General features: G+C 42.7%; 1 protein-coding gene across 1 annotated transcript in view; it reads left to right on the forward strand.

The window, feature by feature from the left end:
• Positions 1–189: 189 nt before the first annotated feature.
• LOC104595990 (uncharacterized) overlaps positions 190–16,419 on the forward strand; it is a 49,592-nt gene continuing 33,362 nt past the window's right edge. Inside the window, exons 1-3 of the mRNA XM_010256948.3 lie at positions 190–688; positions 796–1,022; positions 4,110–4,220. Coding sequence (XP_010255250.1) covers positions 375–688; positions 796–1,022; positions 4,110–4,220 — 652 coding nt within the window. The 5' untranslated portion in view covers positions 190–374. The remainder of the gene's footprint in view (positions 689–795; positions 1,023–4,109; positions 4,221–16,419) is intronic.

Here is a 16,419-nt window from a genome sequence, read left to right on the forward strand (position 1 = left end):
TAGGGGAGATGTTTCCAATGTATGCTAGGATGTGAGATCGGTGTGAGGCGCCCTGGGTGAGGAGCAGATGCGATCTCTATCCGGATCTGGTCGGTTGACACCCAGTCCCAACCTATCCCTCCAAAAGACTTGGACGTTTCAGTATTTAACCGTGACGACTCACCTCTCAAGTCTCAAGTAATTAATGAACGATCAGATCTTTCTTCGATTCCGGAGTCAACTCTACTTCAGGTTTGTGGTCAAGTAGTCAAATGTTCTCCGAATCCTCCCCTCTCTCACACACCCCCCCTACCAAGTACCAAGTTCCAGGCTTCCAACTATTACTCAGAGACGAATAGAGCAAAAACCCAAACAATCAATCCGTAGATAAATCAATGGGGGCGTCCCAATTATCGTTTCTGTGTACTACTCGTCCTCCATCATCACAACCTATCTCCCTAAAATCATCGACCCTCTTTTACCGCCATATTCTTCCATCGGTCTCAACGACCTCGACATCCTCTTCTTTCTCTCGGCAACCATTTCCTTCCAGAAGCAAAACCCTTATTTCGCCTCTCACCATCCCTAAGAATCATGGACCTGTTCCTTCCCTAAAGACCAGGGCTCAATTGAACTTCCCTCTCATTTCTCCAAAGGACCATTGGGGAACATGGACTGCTCTCTTCGCTACCAGCGCTTTCGGTATCTGGTAATTTCTGTCGCCCACAACACGGATTTCTGTTTCTACCGAGGGTTCTAGTACTTCCAGTTTGTAATTTTTCTTTTCTTGAGACTTTGTTTGGTTTGAGATCGTAGGTCAGAAAAAACCAAGATCGGGAGTGCACTGAGTGGCTCCTTGGTGAGCATTTTGGTTGGGCTTGCAGCGAGCAATATCGGGATCATTTCTTGTGAAGCTCCTGCATATTCAGTCGTAATGGAGTATCTGCTCCCTATGGCTGTTCCGTTATTGTTGTTTAGAGCGGACTTGCGTCGTGTAATAATGTCAACTGGGACATTACTCTTGGCATTCTTGCTTGGATCAGGTTATACTTGTTTACATTGCAATAGCTTTCTCTTTCTCTATTTTTACTAATCGAATTGTTTATAAACGAAGCTTTAGCGTCTTGTGGGCTTGGTTGATTGATATGTCTGCTCTACTAGGAAGGCTGTATGGTCTACTGTTCACTATGTTCTAAACTATCTATTCTCGTTTTGTACGTATATACTGAAAACTAGAAAAATAAGCTGCTTTTAAGTGTTGCTTGTCTTGAATTCGTAGTGAACTTTTATGATTACGATAAAGAAAGAAGAGGCTAACATAAGGAAAATCTGTTTTTAGCACTTTACTGTACACGAATACCACCTATTTAAGTTAGTTTATATATGATCCAAAGATAGTCCTCGTTGTGCCAAAGTAATGAATCCAGAATAATATCCTAATTATAAGAGGCTGCTCACAAAAAAATTTTAACATGGAAAACCCCTTATGAAGATAAAAACCACATGACCAAGTCCAGAAAGCTTCCACTATAACAAATAATAACGAGTTCATAAATCCTGTCCAGTGACTCCACTCATGCCATAGGCCAACAATCATCAAGAGTAGAATGACTATTAGGTACCACCAACAACAATGATCTCAACAAGATAAGTGAAAAGATCTCACTGGAACTGGAAGCCTGCTGATGAGACAGAAACATCCACCAAGAGGATCACCCTTGGTGAAAACCCCATATTAATGGTCTGATCACCCCTCTCTTTTCAAGAGGATCACCAAGAAAACCCTATTCTTTCTTCTCTCCTCCCAGAGGTTAATCCGACTTTTCTTTTTTCTCATGAAAAATATATTGGAATATTATTACCCAATATTTCAACCTTCTAAAAACTAAGTCAGCAACATAATAGTAGAAAGTAGTTGCACACTTGTACTTCAATAAGGAAACTATATATAATTAAATGAAGTTAGTCATTTGGTCTCTTTTTCTTAAGCCCAAAGATATTAGGTTCCCATGGGGAGGGAACCCTAGTATTGACCTACCCATGAAAAGAGAAAAACTTCACGAATTGAATTTGCTTTTTCTTGATTCACTTCAGATTTTGGGAGCAGCAGCTTGTCGTCAAGTGGAATAAAGCCATAACTTACTGGATTTCAAAACCAAACCTGGGTCCAATTCTACCAAGGAACTTGAGGGACCACAATACCACATTTCAAGACTTCAGGTTAGTTTTGAAGATCACAATAAGCAAAAATATCTGGCCTTTTTCTTAGTTTACCACCAGTTGTTGCAGGACATTCAACCACTTGATATTTCTTTTTTACCTTGGAGTTTTTATGCTGAACTAATTTACTCAAAGGGCTAGACTGTCATAGTTTTCCAAAGAACATGTGCATAATAAGATCATGGATATCTAACTTGGAACTTGTTTTTTGGTTTCTAATTTTTCTGATAGTGCCTGTTTCTTGTTTTAAGATATTTTGGTTTATTTAATACATGTTTACTAAATATTTAGGAGTTCAAATATCTGTACGTGCACATGCATAAAAAATTATTAATTCGTGGATACACACACATAAATGTATGCATGTGTCCACTATTATCTCTTTCCTGTTATAATAACACATATGGCTTTTGAGAAATTATTAATTATTAGAAAGTGTATATGTATATCTGTCTCAACATACATTGGAATTTGGATTAGCTGAATGCTTTGACTGTGTAGCAGGCTGTGGGACATTATCATTGGTCCCATGTATTTAATGACTGGTGTGGGGCATTATCATTGGTCCCACAGCTTGCTCAACATCTGTTGCATTTAGCTAATCCTATCTCCATAAATTGCTCTTTGGGAGTTTGCATATCTTAACATTAAAAGCTGCTTTTGAAATTGGCATACAATAGGATTTTAATTCTTCATTTGGATGTTTGGACATTAAATGTTTTTTCAATCTATATCTGCATACTGAGATATAGCATGTTTTATATAATTCAGTATGCTTTTTTTTTTTAAAGTTTAGATGGCTAGTCTATTTAAAATTATTGTACATTTGGTTGTGTTGGGATGATGTACTTGCCAGGAACATATAAACCAAAGAATTTTACATTAGGGGGCTGAAATTTCACATTATGAAACAATTCATAAATCAGAGTATTCTGAAACTTTTTCTGAAGGATGTCGTGTATCTGTTTGTGAGATGATTTTTAGCTAGTAAATTTTTGGTTTGTAGAAGTTTGCTGTTGTAGTTTGATGATGATTCTCAGACCTGTGCTTTTTCAAGCACTCAATTGTACATACCTTATTTAAAATAACTCATTTTGCTTTGTGCATAAAGAGGGAAAAAGTTGCAATCTAAAGGCTATCTTGATTTCTCAAGAAAAAAATGTTAATCATGCTATAACTATCATATTTTATTTTCTGTCTATTTCCTTTCACAGCCTATTTCTCCTGTATAATTGGATGTAGGATGCTAACAAATAAGATTGATATTTTTGCTAACAAATAAGATCAAAAGCTGGCAATTCGATTGATATTTTTGCTGCAGTTTGGTCTTGTTTTGTTTTCTCAGGTCAAGTGATTCGAGTCTGATGAAAGTTTTATGGGAGGGGATGGGTTTTCAATTTTGTAACGTGGATAATTGAAGTTGGGTGGTTTTTGTTCTTGTTGATGTTAGTGTGGTGATATCTTATCATCCTCCCAGATTGTACTCTTTTTCCTTTCAATGATTTTTTATTCTACTTTCAAAAAAAAAAAAATCAAATAGGAGGTAAACCATACTTTTCAGCTTATTAGTTATCCCTTTCTTCTTATCTGGTTGACAGGTCATTTTATATCTAACTCTATTGTATATACAAATAATTGACATTTTCTTTTCATATTGCATAAAGAGGACATAAGTGTAGAAATGAAATCGTACCTTAAAAGAAGCCCCAATTTAATGATAATGTCTTTGTAGATCCATATGGTACACAAGAGAATATACTTTTTTTTGGTATACAAGATAGAATATTGACTGTTAGTCTTTTACAGAGACAGTATTTGCAGTTTAGAATTTTTTGAAGTATCTTTCTTTTCATACATACAATGAGTTAGGGTGTCCTGCAGGTTAATGTATATCTTTTCTGGTTTTACAGTTGCAACGACTATTGGAACATTAGTTGCATACCTATTGGTGCCTATGCGATCACTTGGGCAGGATAGTTGGAAGATAGCAGCTGCCCTCATGGGCAGGCATATTGGTGGAGGTAATTTTTTAGGAAGTCTTGTTGCAGTTTATCGAGAACAAGTTTCTCATGACCAAAACAATGTGATAAATCATGTATTATTGATATTGACGTTATGTTTCTGTTATATAAGTTACTAATTACTTCTGCATCTTCAGTTCATTACTTATCTTTGTGTTACAAACTCAAAGCATATTGTTCTTAGTGTATACTGTTTGATATGGTTGCAACTTTGCATAATGGGTCAAGAGTTCCATCAAATGTTATCATGAGACAATCAATCACAAAAGAATACCTAATATATAAATCTTCATTCTTCAATTTGCATGGTTTGTTAACTTTCTTTCTTATTTCTTCTTTCCCTGCTTCACCATTGATTAATGCTGCCGAATAACCCTATTTACTAAACTCTAGCAGAACCTGAGTTAAAATGTTTTTCTGTGGAAACACGGTTTGGACTACCATTGGTGTCCTAGTGTGGGTAATTATACCAAGGAAGACTTGATGAACTTTCTATTCAATTCTAGAGGTTCTATTTCTCAAAGGCCATTTTCCCTTGTGGTATAGGGGGACTTGGGAAATGTTGTCAGATGTGTGTGTGTGTTGTGTTTTGAGATTGATTTTTATGAAGCTGACCTACTTCTGATAAATGGTAACATCAGGGATTAATTAGGGAAGTTCATTCTAATATATCATAGGAAGCTGAATACCATCATAGGAAATTTGTAAATCTATATGATTGTACAACTTTTTGTTGTTCTTTTGGTTTGATGTCCATTCTTGTATATCATATTTTGCTAACAAATTTTGTGTAGTACTTATGAATGAAAAATCTGAAATCTTTTCCCTTTCCTCTCTCTCTATATTAGTTTTATTGACATACGAAAAAATGTGAGTACATCAGTTGTTAATTTTTAATTTATTATTTATCTTTGTGGGATGAGTAGCAAGCCTCACCCCTGATAGAAATGTCTTAATTGAGGCAAATGGACCTCTCTGATGGTGCATGATCTGGAAGTTCCTAGCTGGAGAACTGCCTGGATGTACTCACGTGGCGAGTTGGATCAATCTGTAAAACAATGCTCAGAGGGACTAGGGTGGAAGACCCGGTGAGGTCGCTTCGATGCCTAAGTCAGTAATCTGTGTGCTTGTGAGCTAAGTATGAATGCTAGAGAGCTTGAATGTGAGTAATCGCGCGTACCTTCACCTTGAGGATCGATGCCCTTATATAGTTGAGTAGCCGTGATCCTTACGAAAAGGCTCCGGGATCCCTGGGCTGCATAGATAAGATCCGTTCCGTTTCTGAAGGAGAGCATTGTGCCAGTTGATAAGGTTTATCACTTTCCTCCGATTCGGACAGGGTGAGGATGAGCCCTGTTATTAGACGTCGTGATTCTGGGAGATTCGGAGTCTGTTGGGGAAGCTTTTGGAGTCGATTACGTGGCGCTTCGGCTCTTTGGACCCGAACTGGCACCTCGGTTCTTTGGCTCCGAATTGGCAGTTCGGTTCTTTGGCCCCGAACTAAATTAGGTGCCGAGGTGACTTTATAATGAGGTGCTCAAGGTTTCGGGCTCCCGAGCTGCTGGTGAGGCTCCCTTGTTGAGTTGTCACCCTAGTGGCTGATTGCATCCACGTGTACCTCGGTCGCTAGGTCAGGCCAAATTACCCCTCATTAATTGCCTCCCACTCTTCGTGTGCGGGTAGTTTATAGCCAACGCAAGCAGGTTGGCCCAATTTCTTCTTGGCTCACCTCCCGATTTTATGGTCGGATTGATGTAACCTATGTGGCTCAATGGAAAAACCAGGTCGTGTGTCGAGGACGCGCGGACACAATGTGGTTTATAAACTCCGCGGACGCCAAAAATTGCGCTCAACCGAAATCTTTCCTCGAAGAGAGTGTGGCTGGTTTTCAAGAGAGCCGTAGGATCGTGTTGATCTGAATCGTCAGTTCTCGGATACAGTGGCTATAAATAGGGGGGACCTAGGTCCCCTTTTCTTCGTCCTTTCAAGTGCATCCGAGAGTTGAGGTCGTGCTTCCGTTCTTCAGCTCGTGTCTTGTATCCGGGGCAATTCGCTTCTTCTTTTGCCTTTCGGTGAGTTCGTTTGTTTCCTTTTTATTCGTTATGTTTGACCTTAGTTTAGATAGCCTTCTAGATGGGAGCGGCGAGTCCGCTAGGGCCGAGGTGGGTACCTCGGAGCCTTATCTTGCCGAGATGGACACTTTGGCACAGGATGAGGGGCTAATCCGTCCGAGGTAGACTCACCTCGACGAGAGCGAGAAGCTTCTAGCAAATCGGCCTCCTCTCACTGAGGTCGCCTGCCAGACAGCTTCGGTCCGTCTACAATGACAGCGGACAGGCTCCTCTCCTTAGTTGATCGCCATAGACTTCCTAACGACCTCGTTTATAGTATCCCCTTAGGCAATTTTCCTTGGGATCATGGTCATGACGAGATCGTGGTCTTCGAGGAACAACTCGTAGTTGGCCTTCGTTTTCCACTCCACCCTTTCATAATCGAGATCGTCAATTTTTTTGACATTGCCATAGACTAGCTCCACCCGAACTCCATTCGCAATATTGTAGGTACCATTTCCCTTTTTCACGACTATAATCGACCTCTTGACCTCGGCATTTTTTCCTCGATCCTTTTCATCAAGAAGAATTCTGCCTGTGTTCTACCCGAGCATAGGTGTAGTTACTACATGTTTCCTTGCCCTGGGTACAAGTTGTTACACGAGCTCCCTAGCAAAGTCCTAGCCTGGAAGAGGCATTACTTTGTAGTCTGTAATGTGGAAGGGTGGCCCTTCTCAACCCACTGGAGACCTGCCATCCAAGACCCCGACAAAAAGGTGCGGGAGGAAGTCCGGGCTTGGGCGAAGCTAGGCTTGAAGTTCGAGAACTTCGTGACCAAAGAGAAGCTCACGCAGGCCGGCCTAAGTCCTCCCGGTAGGTCGCTTACTGTTGTACTCTTTTTCTTATTTTGTTTTACTTTAATATTGCATTTGACTCTGTTCGTTGCTTTCTTGCAGTCATCATGGCTGACTTCTCTGCCAATGAGCTCTTCAAAGGCATGCAGAAGGGCAAGAAGAAGAAGAGGGCCTCCAAGAAGGCCTGCATTCGAGAGGAGGTTCCCACTTCGGGCGTTGGTGTCACCACCTCCGAATCCCCAGCCGACACCGAACAGCCCCCGGTAATCGACTTGGTCAAGGAGCACCAGGATAGGGCTTCCCCACGCCAATTGCTCGAGGAAACTACGTCTTCTGAGGCCCAGCAAACTTAGGAGGCTGCCCCATCAGGCAACGACATCCCAGTTCGGAGTGATTTGAGCCCGAAGCTTGGTCGCCTCAAGAGAAAAGATGCGGTCTTCCCTGAAGAGGTGACCCGGTGGGCTGAACTACTAGCCTCTCAGCTTGGGGGAAGAGTGGCGACACATCGCATGGTGGTATGTTCCCAACCTTCAATCCTTCTATACTTAGATTTTTCTCTCAATACTTATGTCTTGTTTCTTCTCTTGTCAGGTGAACTCTTCAATCCACACCCTGGCCTACCAGTCCGAGATGAACTTGAAGCGGGCTCTCGAGGCCAAGGAGTCATCTCGCAAGGCTCACTTCGAACTGAACTCAGAAAGAATTGTTGACTGTTCTGATGGCGTAGAAGGAGCTGAAGAAACGTGGGGTGGCCCTTAAGAGAGAAGTCTAGAACCTCGAGGAGTTGGTGAAGGCAAGTCCCAGTCGCTTCTTCGGCTTGGGCAAGTGAGTAGCCCATGCATAGACTGGTTGGGTACATACCCTACAGTGTCCATCCACCTCATCGTACAACAATACTGGGTTTTTCCTACTTGGAGTCTAGCTCGTTAGCTTGGCACTTCGGGATAACCAACACTTAGAAACAAATTTCGGGATAACCAACACTTAGAAAAATTTTTGCACACAAAAGATTTTTTGAATCACTATGCTTCATTAACAAAAAGTTTCGAGTACATGGAAAAAAAAAATAGAAAACAACTACAATCGAGCTTGGAAGCTCGGGACATACGCTATGTATGGGGGGTCCAAGAAAAGAGGCAAGTGGTATCAATCAGTTTGAGGCCCTTCGTCCCTAGTAGCAGCACCGGCAGGATGATCGGTCTCCATATGATCGTCAGTAGCATTGGCGACGTCACCTCCCTCTTCCCCTTCCCACGATCTCTTCGTTGAGGAGGTTGTCGCTCTCCTCCTCCTCGGAGTCGGGGTCCTTAGCTGCCTCGAGGGCCATCTCCTCGGTGATCTTTAATGTTGTGATGGCACTGAGGTCAAGGTGAGGAAATTCCCGCCGGGTCAACCACCTACTGAGCTTGAAGACTTTACGGTAACCCACCGTCCTGGTCTCGAAAAGCAGCACGCGTCGTTCCATTGAAAACTTGTACTCCTCGACGGCCTTGATCTTCGCGTCCTCCATTGAATGAAGTAGGATGTCAGTCTGCTCCTTCACCAGCTCCTCGAGATTCTGGACTTCTGTCTTAAGGGCCACCTTGCGCTTCTTCAGCTCCTCCTTCTCCGCCATCAGAATAGTCAAGAATTCTTTCTGAGATCGCGCATCCCTCAATAATTTGTTGTTCTCGCTGCGAGCCAAGTTCAGTTCGGAGTGAGCCTTGCGAGATGGCTCCTCGGCCTCAAGAGACTGCTTCAAGTTCATCTCAGACTGGTAGACCAGGGTGTGGATTGAAGAGTTCACCTAACAACAGGAGAAAGGAGACATAAGTATTGAGAAAAAAATCCAAGTATAGAAGGATTGAAGGTTGGGTACATACCACCATGCAGTGCGTTGCCGCTCTTCCTCCGAGTTGAGCGGCTGGTAGTTCGGTCCACCGGGTAACCTCTTCACGGAAGACCACGTCTTTGCTCTTGAGGAGGCCAAGCTTCGGGCTCAAGACGCTCCGAGTTGGGTTGTTGCTGCCCGATGGGGCAGCTTTTTGAGCTTGCTGGGCCTCGGAAGACGTAGTTTCCTCGGGCAATTGGCATAAGGAAGCCCTATCCTGGTCCTCATTGACCAGGTCGATTATTGGGGGCTGTTCGGTGTCGGTTGGGGGTTCGGAGGTAGTGACACCAACACCCGAAGTGGGAACCTCCTCTTGAATGTGGGCCTTCTTGGAGGCCCTCTTCTTCTTCTTGCCCTTCTGCATACCTTTGAAGAGCTTGTTGGTAGAGAAGTCGGCCATGATGACTGCACGAAAGCAACGAACAGAGTTAGATGCAATATTAAAGTAAAACAAAATAAGAAAAAGAGTACAACAGTTAGCGACCTACCGGGAGGACTTAGGTCGGCCTGCGCAAGCTTCTCTTCGGTCACGAAATTCTTGAACTTCAAGCCTAGCTTCGCCCAAGCCCGAACTTCCTCCCGCACCTTTTTGTCCAGCCTAATGCCGGGGTCTTGGATGGCGGGTCTCCAATGGGTTGGGAAGGGCCACCCTTCCGCGTTACAGACTACGAAGTAACACCTCTTCCAGGTCGGGACTTTGCTGGGGAGCTCGTGTAACAACTTGTACCCGGGGCGAGGAGACATGTAGTAACTATGCTTGTGCTCGGGTAGAACACAGGCAGAATTCTTCTTGATGAAAAGGATCGAGGAAAAAATGTTGAGGTCAAGAGGTCGATTATAGTCATGAAAAAGGGAAATGGTACCTACAATATTGCAAATGGAGTTCGGGTGGAGCTGGTCTATGGCGATGTCAAAAAATTTGACGATCTCGATTATGAAAGGGTGGAGTGGAAAACGAAGGCCAACTACGAGCTATTCCTCGAAGACCACGATCTCGTCGTGACCATGATCCCAAGGAAAATTGCCTAAGGGGATACTATAAATGAGGTCGTTAGGAAGTCCATAGCGATCAACTAAGGAGAGGAGCTTGTCCGTTGTCATTGTAGACGGACCGAAGCTATCTGGCAGGCGACCTCGGTGAGAGGAGGAGGCTGACTTGCTAGAAGCTTCTCTCTCTCGCCGAGGTGAGTCTACCTCTAACGGATTGGGGTCCTCATCTTGTGCTGAAGTGCCCATCTCAGTAGGATGAGGCTTCGAGGTACCCACCTCGGCCCTAGCGGACTCGCCGCTCCCATCTAGAAGGCTATCTAAACTAAGTCCAGACTTAACGAATAAAAAGGAAATAAACAAACTCACTGAAAGGCGAAAGAGGAAGCGAACTGCCCCGGATACAAGATGCGAGCTGAAGAACGGATGTGCGACCTCAACTCTCAGATGCACTTTGAAAGACAAAGGAAAGGGGACCTGGGTCCCCCCTATTTATAGCCACCATATCTGGGAATTGACGGTTCAGATCGACGCGATCCTACGACTCTTCTGAAAACCGACTGCACTCCCTTCAAGGAAAATTTCGGTTGAGTGCGATTTTTGGCGTCCGTGGAGTTTATAAACCACGTTGCGTCCGCGCATCTCTTACACACGACCTGTTTTTTCCATTGAGCCACATGGGTTACATCGATCCGACCATAAAACCGGGAGGTGAGCCAAGAGGCCAACCTGCTTGCGCTGACTGTAAACACCCCGCACCGGGTTTATGACCCCTGGCACGGGGAGTGGGGGCAATTGATGAGGGGTAATTTGGCCCGACCTAGCGACCGAGGTACACGTGGATGCGATCAGCCACTAGGGTGACAACTCAACAAGGGAGCTTCGCCAGCAGCTCGGGAGCTCGTGACCTTGAGCACCTTGGTATAAAGGCAACTCAACACCTAATTCAGTTCGGGGCCAAACGGCCAAAGTGCCAGTTCGGAGCCAAAGAACCGAGGTGCCAGTTCTGGTTCGAAGAGCCGAAGCGCCACATAATCAACTCCAGAAGCTTCCCCAACGGACTTCGAATCTCCCAAGATCACTACGTCTAATAACAGGGCTCATCCTCACCTCGTCCGAATCGGAGGAAAGTGATAAACCTTATCAACTGGCACATTGCTCTCCTTTAGAAACGGAACAGATCTTATCTATGCAGCCCGGGGATCCCAGAGCCTTCTCGTAAGGATCACGACTACTCAACTATATAAGGGCATCGATCCTCAAGGCGAAAGTACGCGCGATTACTCACATTCAAGCTCTTCTAGCATTCATACTTAGCTCGCAAGCACACAGATTACTGACTTAAGCATCAGAGCGACCTCACCGGGTCTTCCACCCCTGTCCCTCTGAGCGTTGTTTTGCAGATTGATCCAGCTCGCCACGTGAGTACATCCAGGCAGTTCTCCATCTAGGAGCTTCCAGATCGCGCCACCATCACCCTCCATACTGGAATGTTCAAAAAGATGACCCTGGAATCTTAAATCTAAGAAAAGTGAGCAGCTGGGTAAGAGAAGCCACTCTGAGGAAATCCTTGACAAAACATAGTTAAGGGGTTCATAGAAAATGAATTCCATCTCCATTACTCACTAATATTTCTGCGCTCTTCTTTTAATAGGGTTTTCTCGGTGATTCTTTTGTGAATTAAAACTTTATTAACCAGAGCTGCCCTCACAAGGGGGCCCACCAACTCCAATATGGTCCTTAATATTTTTTTATCAATAACCGAGATTCACTTATCATATATACAAAATATGTGTACAAGGTTTACATACATCCCAAGTATAGTCTAGAGCTTTCAACCTATCCTTTTTTTACTATCATATTTTGCATTTTAGCCCAAAAGAGCTGATCTCTATTCACCCCTTCTTTGTCTAAGCATCAACCAGACCATTTGCCAATCTTTGAACCCACTAAACTATAACCTCTAATCTCGTCTTAAGATTAGGAGCTAGAATGCATATTGGCTGCATTCTGTGAATTTAAAGAGTGTGGTTTAGAAATGTAAGAGCACTTTCTGTTGAGTTAGAAGTCTGTGCACCTTTTAATTCAGTGTAAGGTCTCTCTAATACAACAGCCTCCTCGCTCTATCTTTCCTCGTCTCCAGATCACAAGCAAATGAGCTCTGTGTGTGTGTTTAGTGATCAAAGAGATTCATTAAGGGAAATACTGGAAAGACATACATAATGGGCATCATAGAACAAATACAAACCCATCCATTCTGAAAGAAAAAAGAAGTGTAATACATGAGATCAAAGCATTGAAAAATGCTGTCAACTCTTTCTCTCTTTTTTTAGTAGTAAATAATAAAAAAGAAAATGTTATTAAATAAAAATGAAAAGGAGTACAGGGAAGGGGTTATGAGAAATCACCCAAGCATAAAGCAAAACCGAAACATCACCAAAAGATACATCAATTTTCACTCCTCATCCCCTGTTCCAATATTGACCAAAAACCAAGACTGAAAGACTCTATCAATATCCACAAACTCTGGAAGAATCATCACCCAATCCAAAATTCTTTTCCCAATGATTGAAGCAAGACGATCATGAGACTTGTTCCAGTGTTCAAAGATTCTTCTATTTCTCTCCTTTCATAACTCCCAACAAACTGCAAAGGAAATCAACTCCAAAATATCTTTGCCTTCCTCCTTCCATTTGTGACTGGCCAATGAGCAAAAATCTCTTTTGGAGACCTTGGATCTCACATCTGTTTTGAACGGATAGAAGTAACCCCAAATAATCTCTGCTTTTGATACAATCTTGGGTGAGAATAGCCACCAACCAATCAAAAGCTTCCACCCTTGTAGGAATAGTCACCCTCAACACCCTTGATGTCTTCCCTTCAACCTGGTTTCTTGCTAAAGCTTTGTAGAATGATTCTACAAAAGACATCTCCTTGCTACCTTCCTTCCTCCACCTCCTATTCATCCCTCTCTACATGCATCTCCTCTGTCTGCAATTGAGCTAGCAAGCTAACAAGCTAACAACTCTTTCATATTCACCAGACCTTGCTAGTCCATTGACAATAGAAGTTAAGTCCTTGGTGATCTTTCTCAAGGCAAGTATTCATGAGTGTTGGAAAACGTGGGGTTATTGGTTCAGATCTGAAAATAGAATTGTATATATTCCTAGGATTGTGGAAGGATTGATTTAGAAAGTTTTTTCTTTCTATTTCTTTCTATTTTTGTACTTTCTATTTTCTCTTCTTTCTATTTTTTTTTCTTTCTATTTTTCTTTCTTTCTATTTTTCTTTCTTTCTATTTATTGCAGCAACTTACTGTATAAATATGCCCATTGGCAATAGAATGAAGCATATCAGTATTCTACCATTCCAAAACATGGTATCAGAGCTCTAGGTTTGTCAACCTTGAGATTTTTTTGGCCTTCGTTGCCAGTTTTTTGTGTTTTTCTCTTCTGGCCTTCAGTGATGATCTGTAACCAGAAGTGTTCCTTTATTCTCCTTTCCTGCTGGCCTTATTTTTCCTCCATTAACAATGTCTGACATGACTGCAACATGTGCTCCCGTCCAAACCGATGGAGCAACAAACTCATCCTCACACTGGTGATTTGCAGAATATTCAGGCAACATATAGACTGAATGGCCAGAATCACTTGAAGTGGTCACAACTAGTGCGTACCTATTTGAAGGGAAAAGGAAAAATTAGTCACCTCTTTGGAACAGGACCAAGGTTGGGCGAGCCAAATTTTGATGCTTGGGACGAAGAGGACTCCATGATTATGTCATGGTTGTGGAGTTCAATGACACCCGAGATCAGTGATACTTGTATGTTTCTTCCCTAAGCAAAGGCTATTTGGGATGCTGTCCGACAAACCTATTCCAAAGCCCATGACGCTGCTCGTGTCTATGACGTCAAAGTGAAGACTGGCGGCCAAACAAGGGAGGAGGAGTGTTACAGAGTATGCAAATCTGCTGCAAAATTTATGGCATGAGCTTGATCATTATCGGGTTCTTGAGACAAAGTGCGCAGATGATGCTGTGATCTTGAAGAATTTTATTGAAAGAGATAGGGTGTATGATTTTTTGGTCGGACTGAATGCTGAATTTGATCAGGTCCGAATACAAATTCTTGGCAAAGAAGAAGTGCCTCCATTGAATGAAGTCATAGCCCTTGTCAGAGCTGAGGAAAGCCACCGTGGAATCATGCTTGAGCCTAAAGATCCCGAAGGCTTAGCCATGGTGGCAAGGGGAGGAAGTTACAGTGGTTCAAAGGGTGAGAACAATCACAACTTGGCTCGTGACACAACCACCCGTGACTCTAACGACAATTTCTGGTGCACCTATTGCAAGAAGCCCAGACACACGAAAGATCGATGCTGGAAACTTCATGGGAAACCTCCCACATCCAGCAAGGAATGGGGAAATCGAGGTGTTTCAAAAGGAGTTCAACAGGCCCATAATGTCTCCACAACCCCGCAGCAAGAACACTCAAGTCAGGGACCATTTAATGATGAAGAAATTGAAAGGCTAAGGTGCTTCTTGAAATCCTTGAAACCAGGAAGTGGTTCTACCTCTCTTGCTCTCTCAGGTGAGTCTTTATCTCTAGGATTACATGCCTCGGCTAGTGTTTTTCCATGGATTCTTGATTCTGGAGCTACTGACCACATGACACCCTCTTCACTACATTTTCTCACCTATACACCCTGTCCTAGTAATAGAAAAATTTCTGTTGCTGATGGTTCTTTCACCATAGTGGTAGGGATTGGGAATATTCAAATTACTCCATCCCTATTACTTAAAAATGTGCTTCATGTTCCTAAGTTATCCACTAGCCTTATCTCTATACATAAACTCACACAGGATGTGAACTGCAATGTTGTGTTCTTCCCTTCTTACTGTGTATTTCAGGACCAGGTTTCGGGGAAGAAGATTGGACTTGCTAAGGAAAGAGATGGACTCTACTACCTTGAAGCAACCAGCAAATCATCTCACACTGTTATGCATGTCACACACGAGTCATTCTTATCTACCTCCAATAAAGATTTAATTTGGCGTCATCATTTTCGTTTTGGTCATCCTTCATTTCCTATTTTAAAAACAATGCTTCCTTCCTTGTTTAAAGGAATTGATGTTGAAACCTTTCATTGTGATGTTTGTGAACTTGCTAAGCACAAAAGGGTTTCTTTCCCAATCAGCAATAAAAGATCTTCAATTCCTTTTTATTTGATTCATTTGGATATATGGGGCCCTTCTCAAATTCCCAACATTACTGGTTCCAGATGGTTCGTCACCTTTATTGATGATTGCACTAGGGTCACATGGATTTTTCTTCTTAAGTCTAAATCTGATGTGGGTACGATTCTTCCCAACTTTCATAACATGGTCCAAACTCAGTTTGGTGTGAGAATTAAAAGGTTTTGATCTGATAATGCTACAGATTATTTTAATCAGAATTTGTCCCCATTTTTTCAGAAAGAAGGCATTGTGCATGAATCCTCCTGTGTTAACACTCCCCAACAGAATGGGGTAGCTGAGAGAAAAAATGGCCATCTTTTGCAAACCACCCGAGCCTTTCTCTTTCAAAATCAGGTGCCAAAACAATATTGGGGGGAAGCTGTCCTTACTGCTGCCTACACTATAAATAGACTACCATCTAAGGTTCTTGACAATCGAAGCCCAGTACAAGTCCTTTCTCAATTTTACCCTGATATTCGAGCCTCAAATAATCTCACACCAAGAATTTTTGGCTGCACTGCCTTTGTTCATGTCCATAATAAGGGAAAATTAGACCCACGAGCAATCAGGTGTGTCTTCTTGGGATATTCCCCAACTCAGAAAGGTTATAAATGTTATCATCCAGCCACCAGAAAGTTCTACACCTCCATCGATGTCACATTTGAGGAAGGAAAATCTTTTTTCACTCAACTTTATCTTCAGGGGGAGCCCTCATTAATGGAAGATAAGGCATCGGATCTACTCTCCCTAGATGTTTTACCCTCCTCACAGACATTCAATCGTCAAGAATCACATCCCCCTGAGTCACATTCCTCTGAGCCCCACATTCTCGAGTCTCAACAAGAGTCAAACAACCCGACCATTGAACCAAATTCGGACACTGTTAACCCCACGAATGATGTGCATGATAATGTGAGATATATGCAGGTTTACTCTAGGAGGAAAAATCCAGATCCTCAACCTATGCAAGTCCAAGATTCAACTCCTAATCCTAGAACTGAGGGATGCTTAGATCCTGAACCTACACCTTCACAGTCTGAGTATGAGTATGACCTACCTATTGCACTAAGAAAAGGAACCAGAGAATGTACCAAACGCCCATTGTACCCTTTAGCCAAATATGTATCATTCCAAAGATTCTCTAAATCTCATAAAAGTTTTCTAGCCAGCCTTAACACCATTCCAATTCCTACTACTCTAGCCGA

Source organism: Nelumbo nucifera, chromosome 1 (genome assembly GCF_055504915.1).
Source record: "Nelumbo nucifera cultivar China Antique chromosome 1, China Antique-T2T, whole genome shotgun sequence".
NCBI lineage: Eukaryota > Viridiplantae > Streptophyta > Magnoliopsida > Proteales > Nelumbonaceae > Nelumbo > Nelumbo nucifera.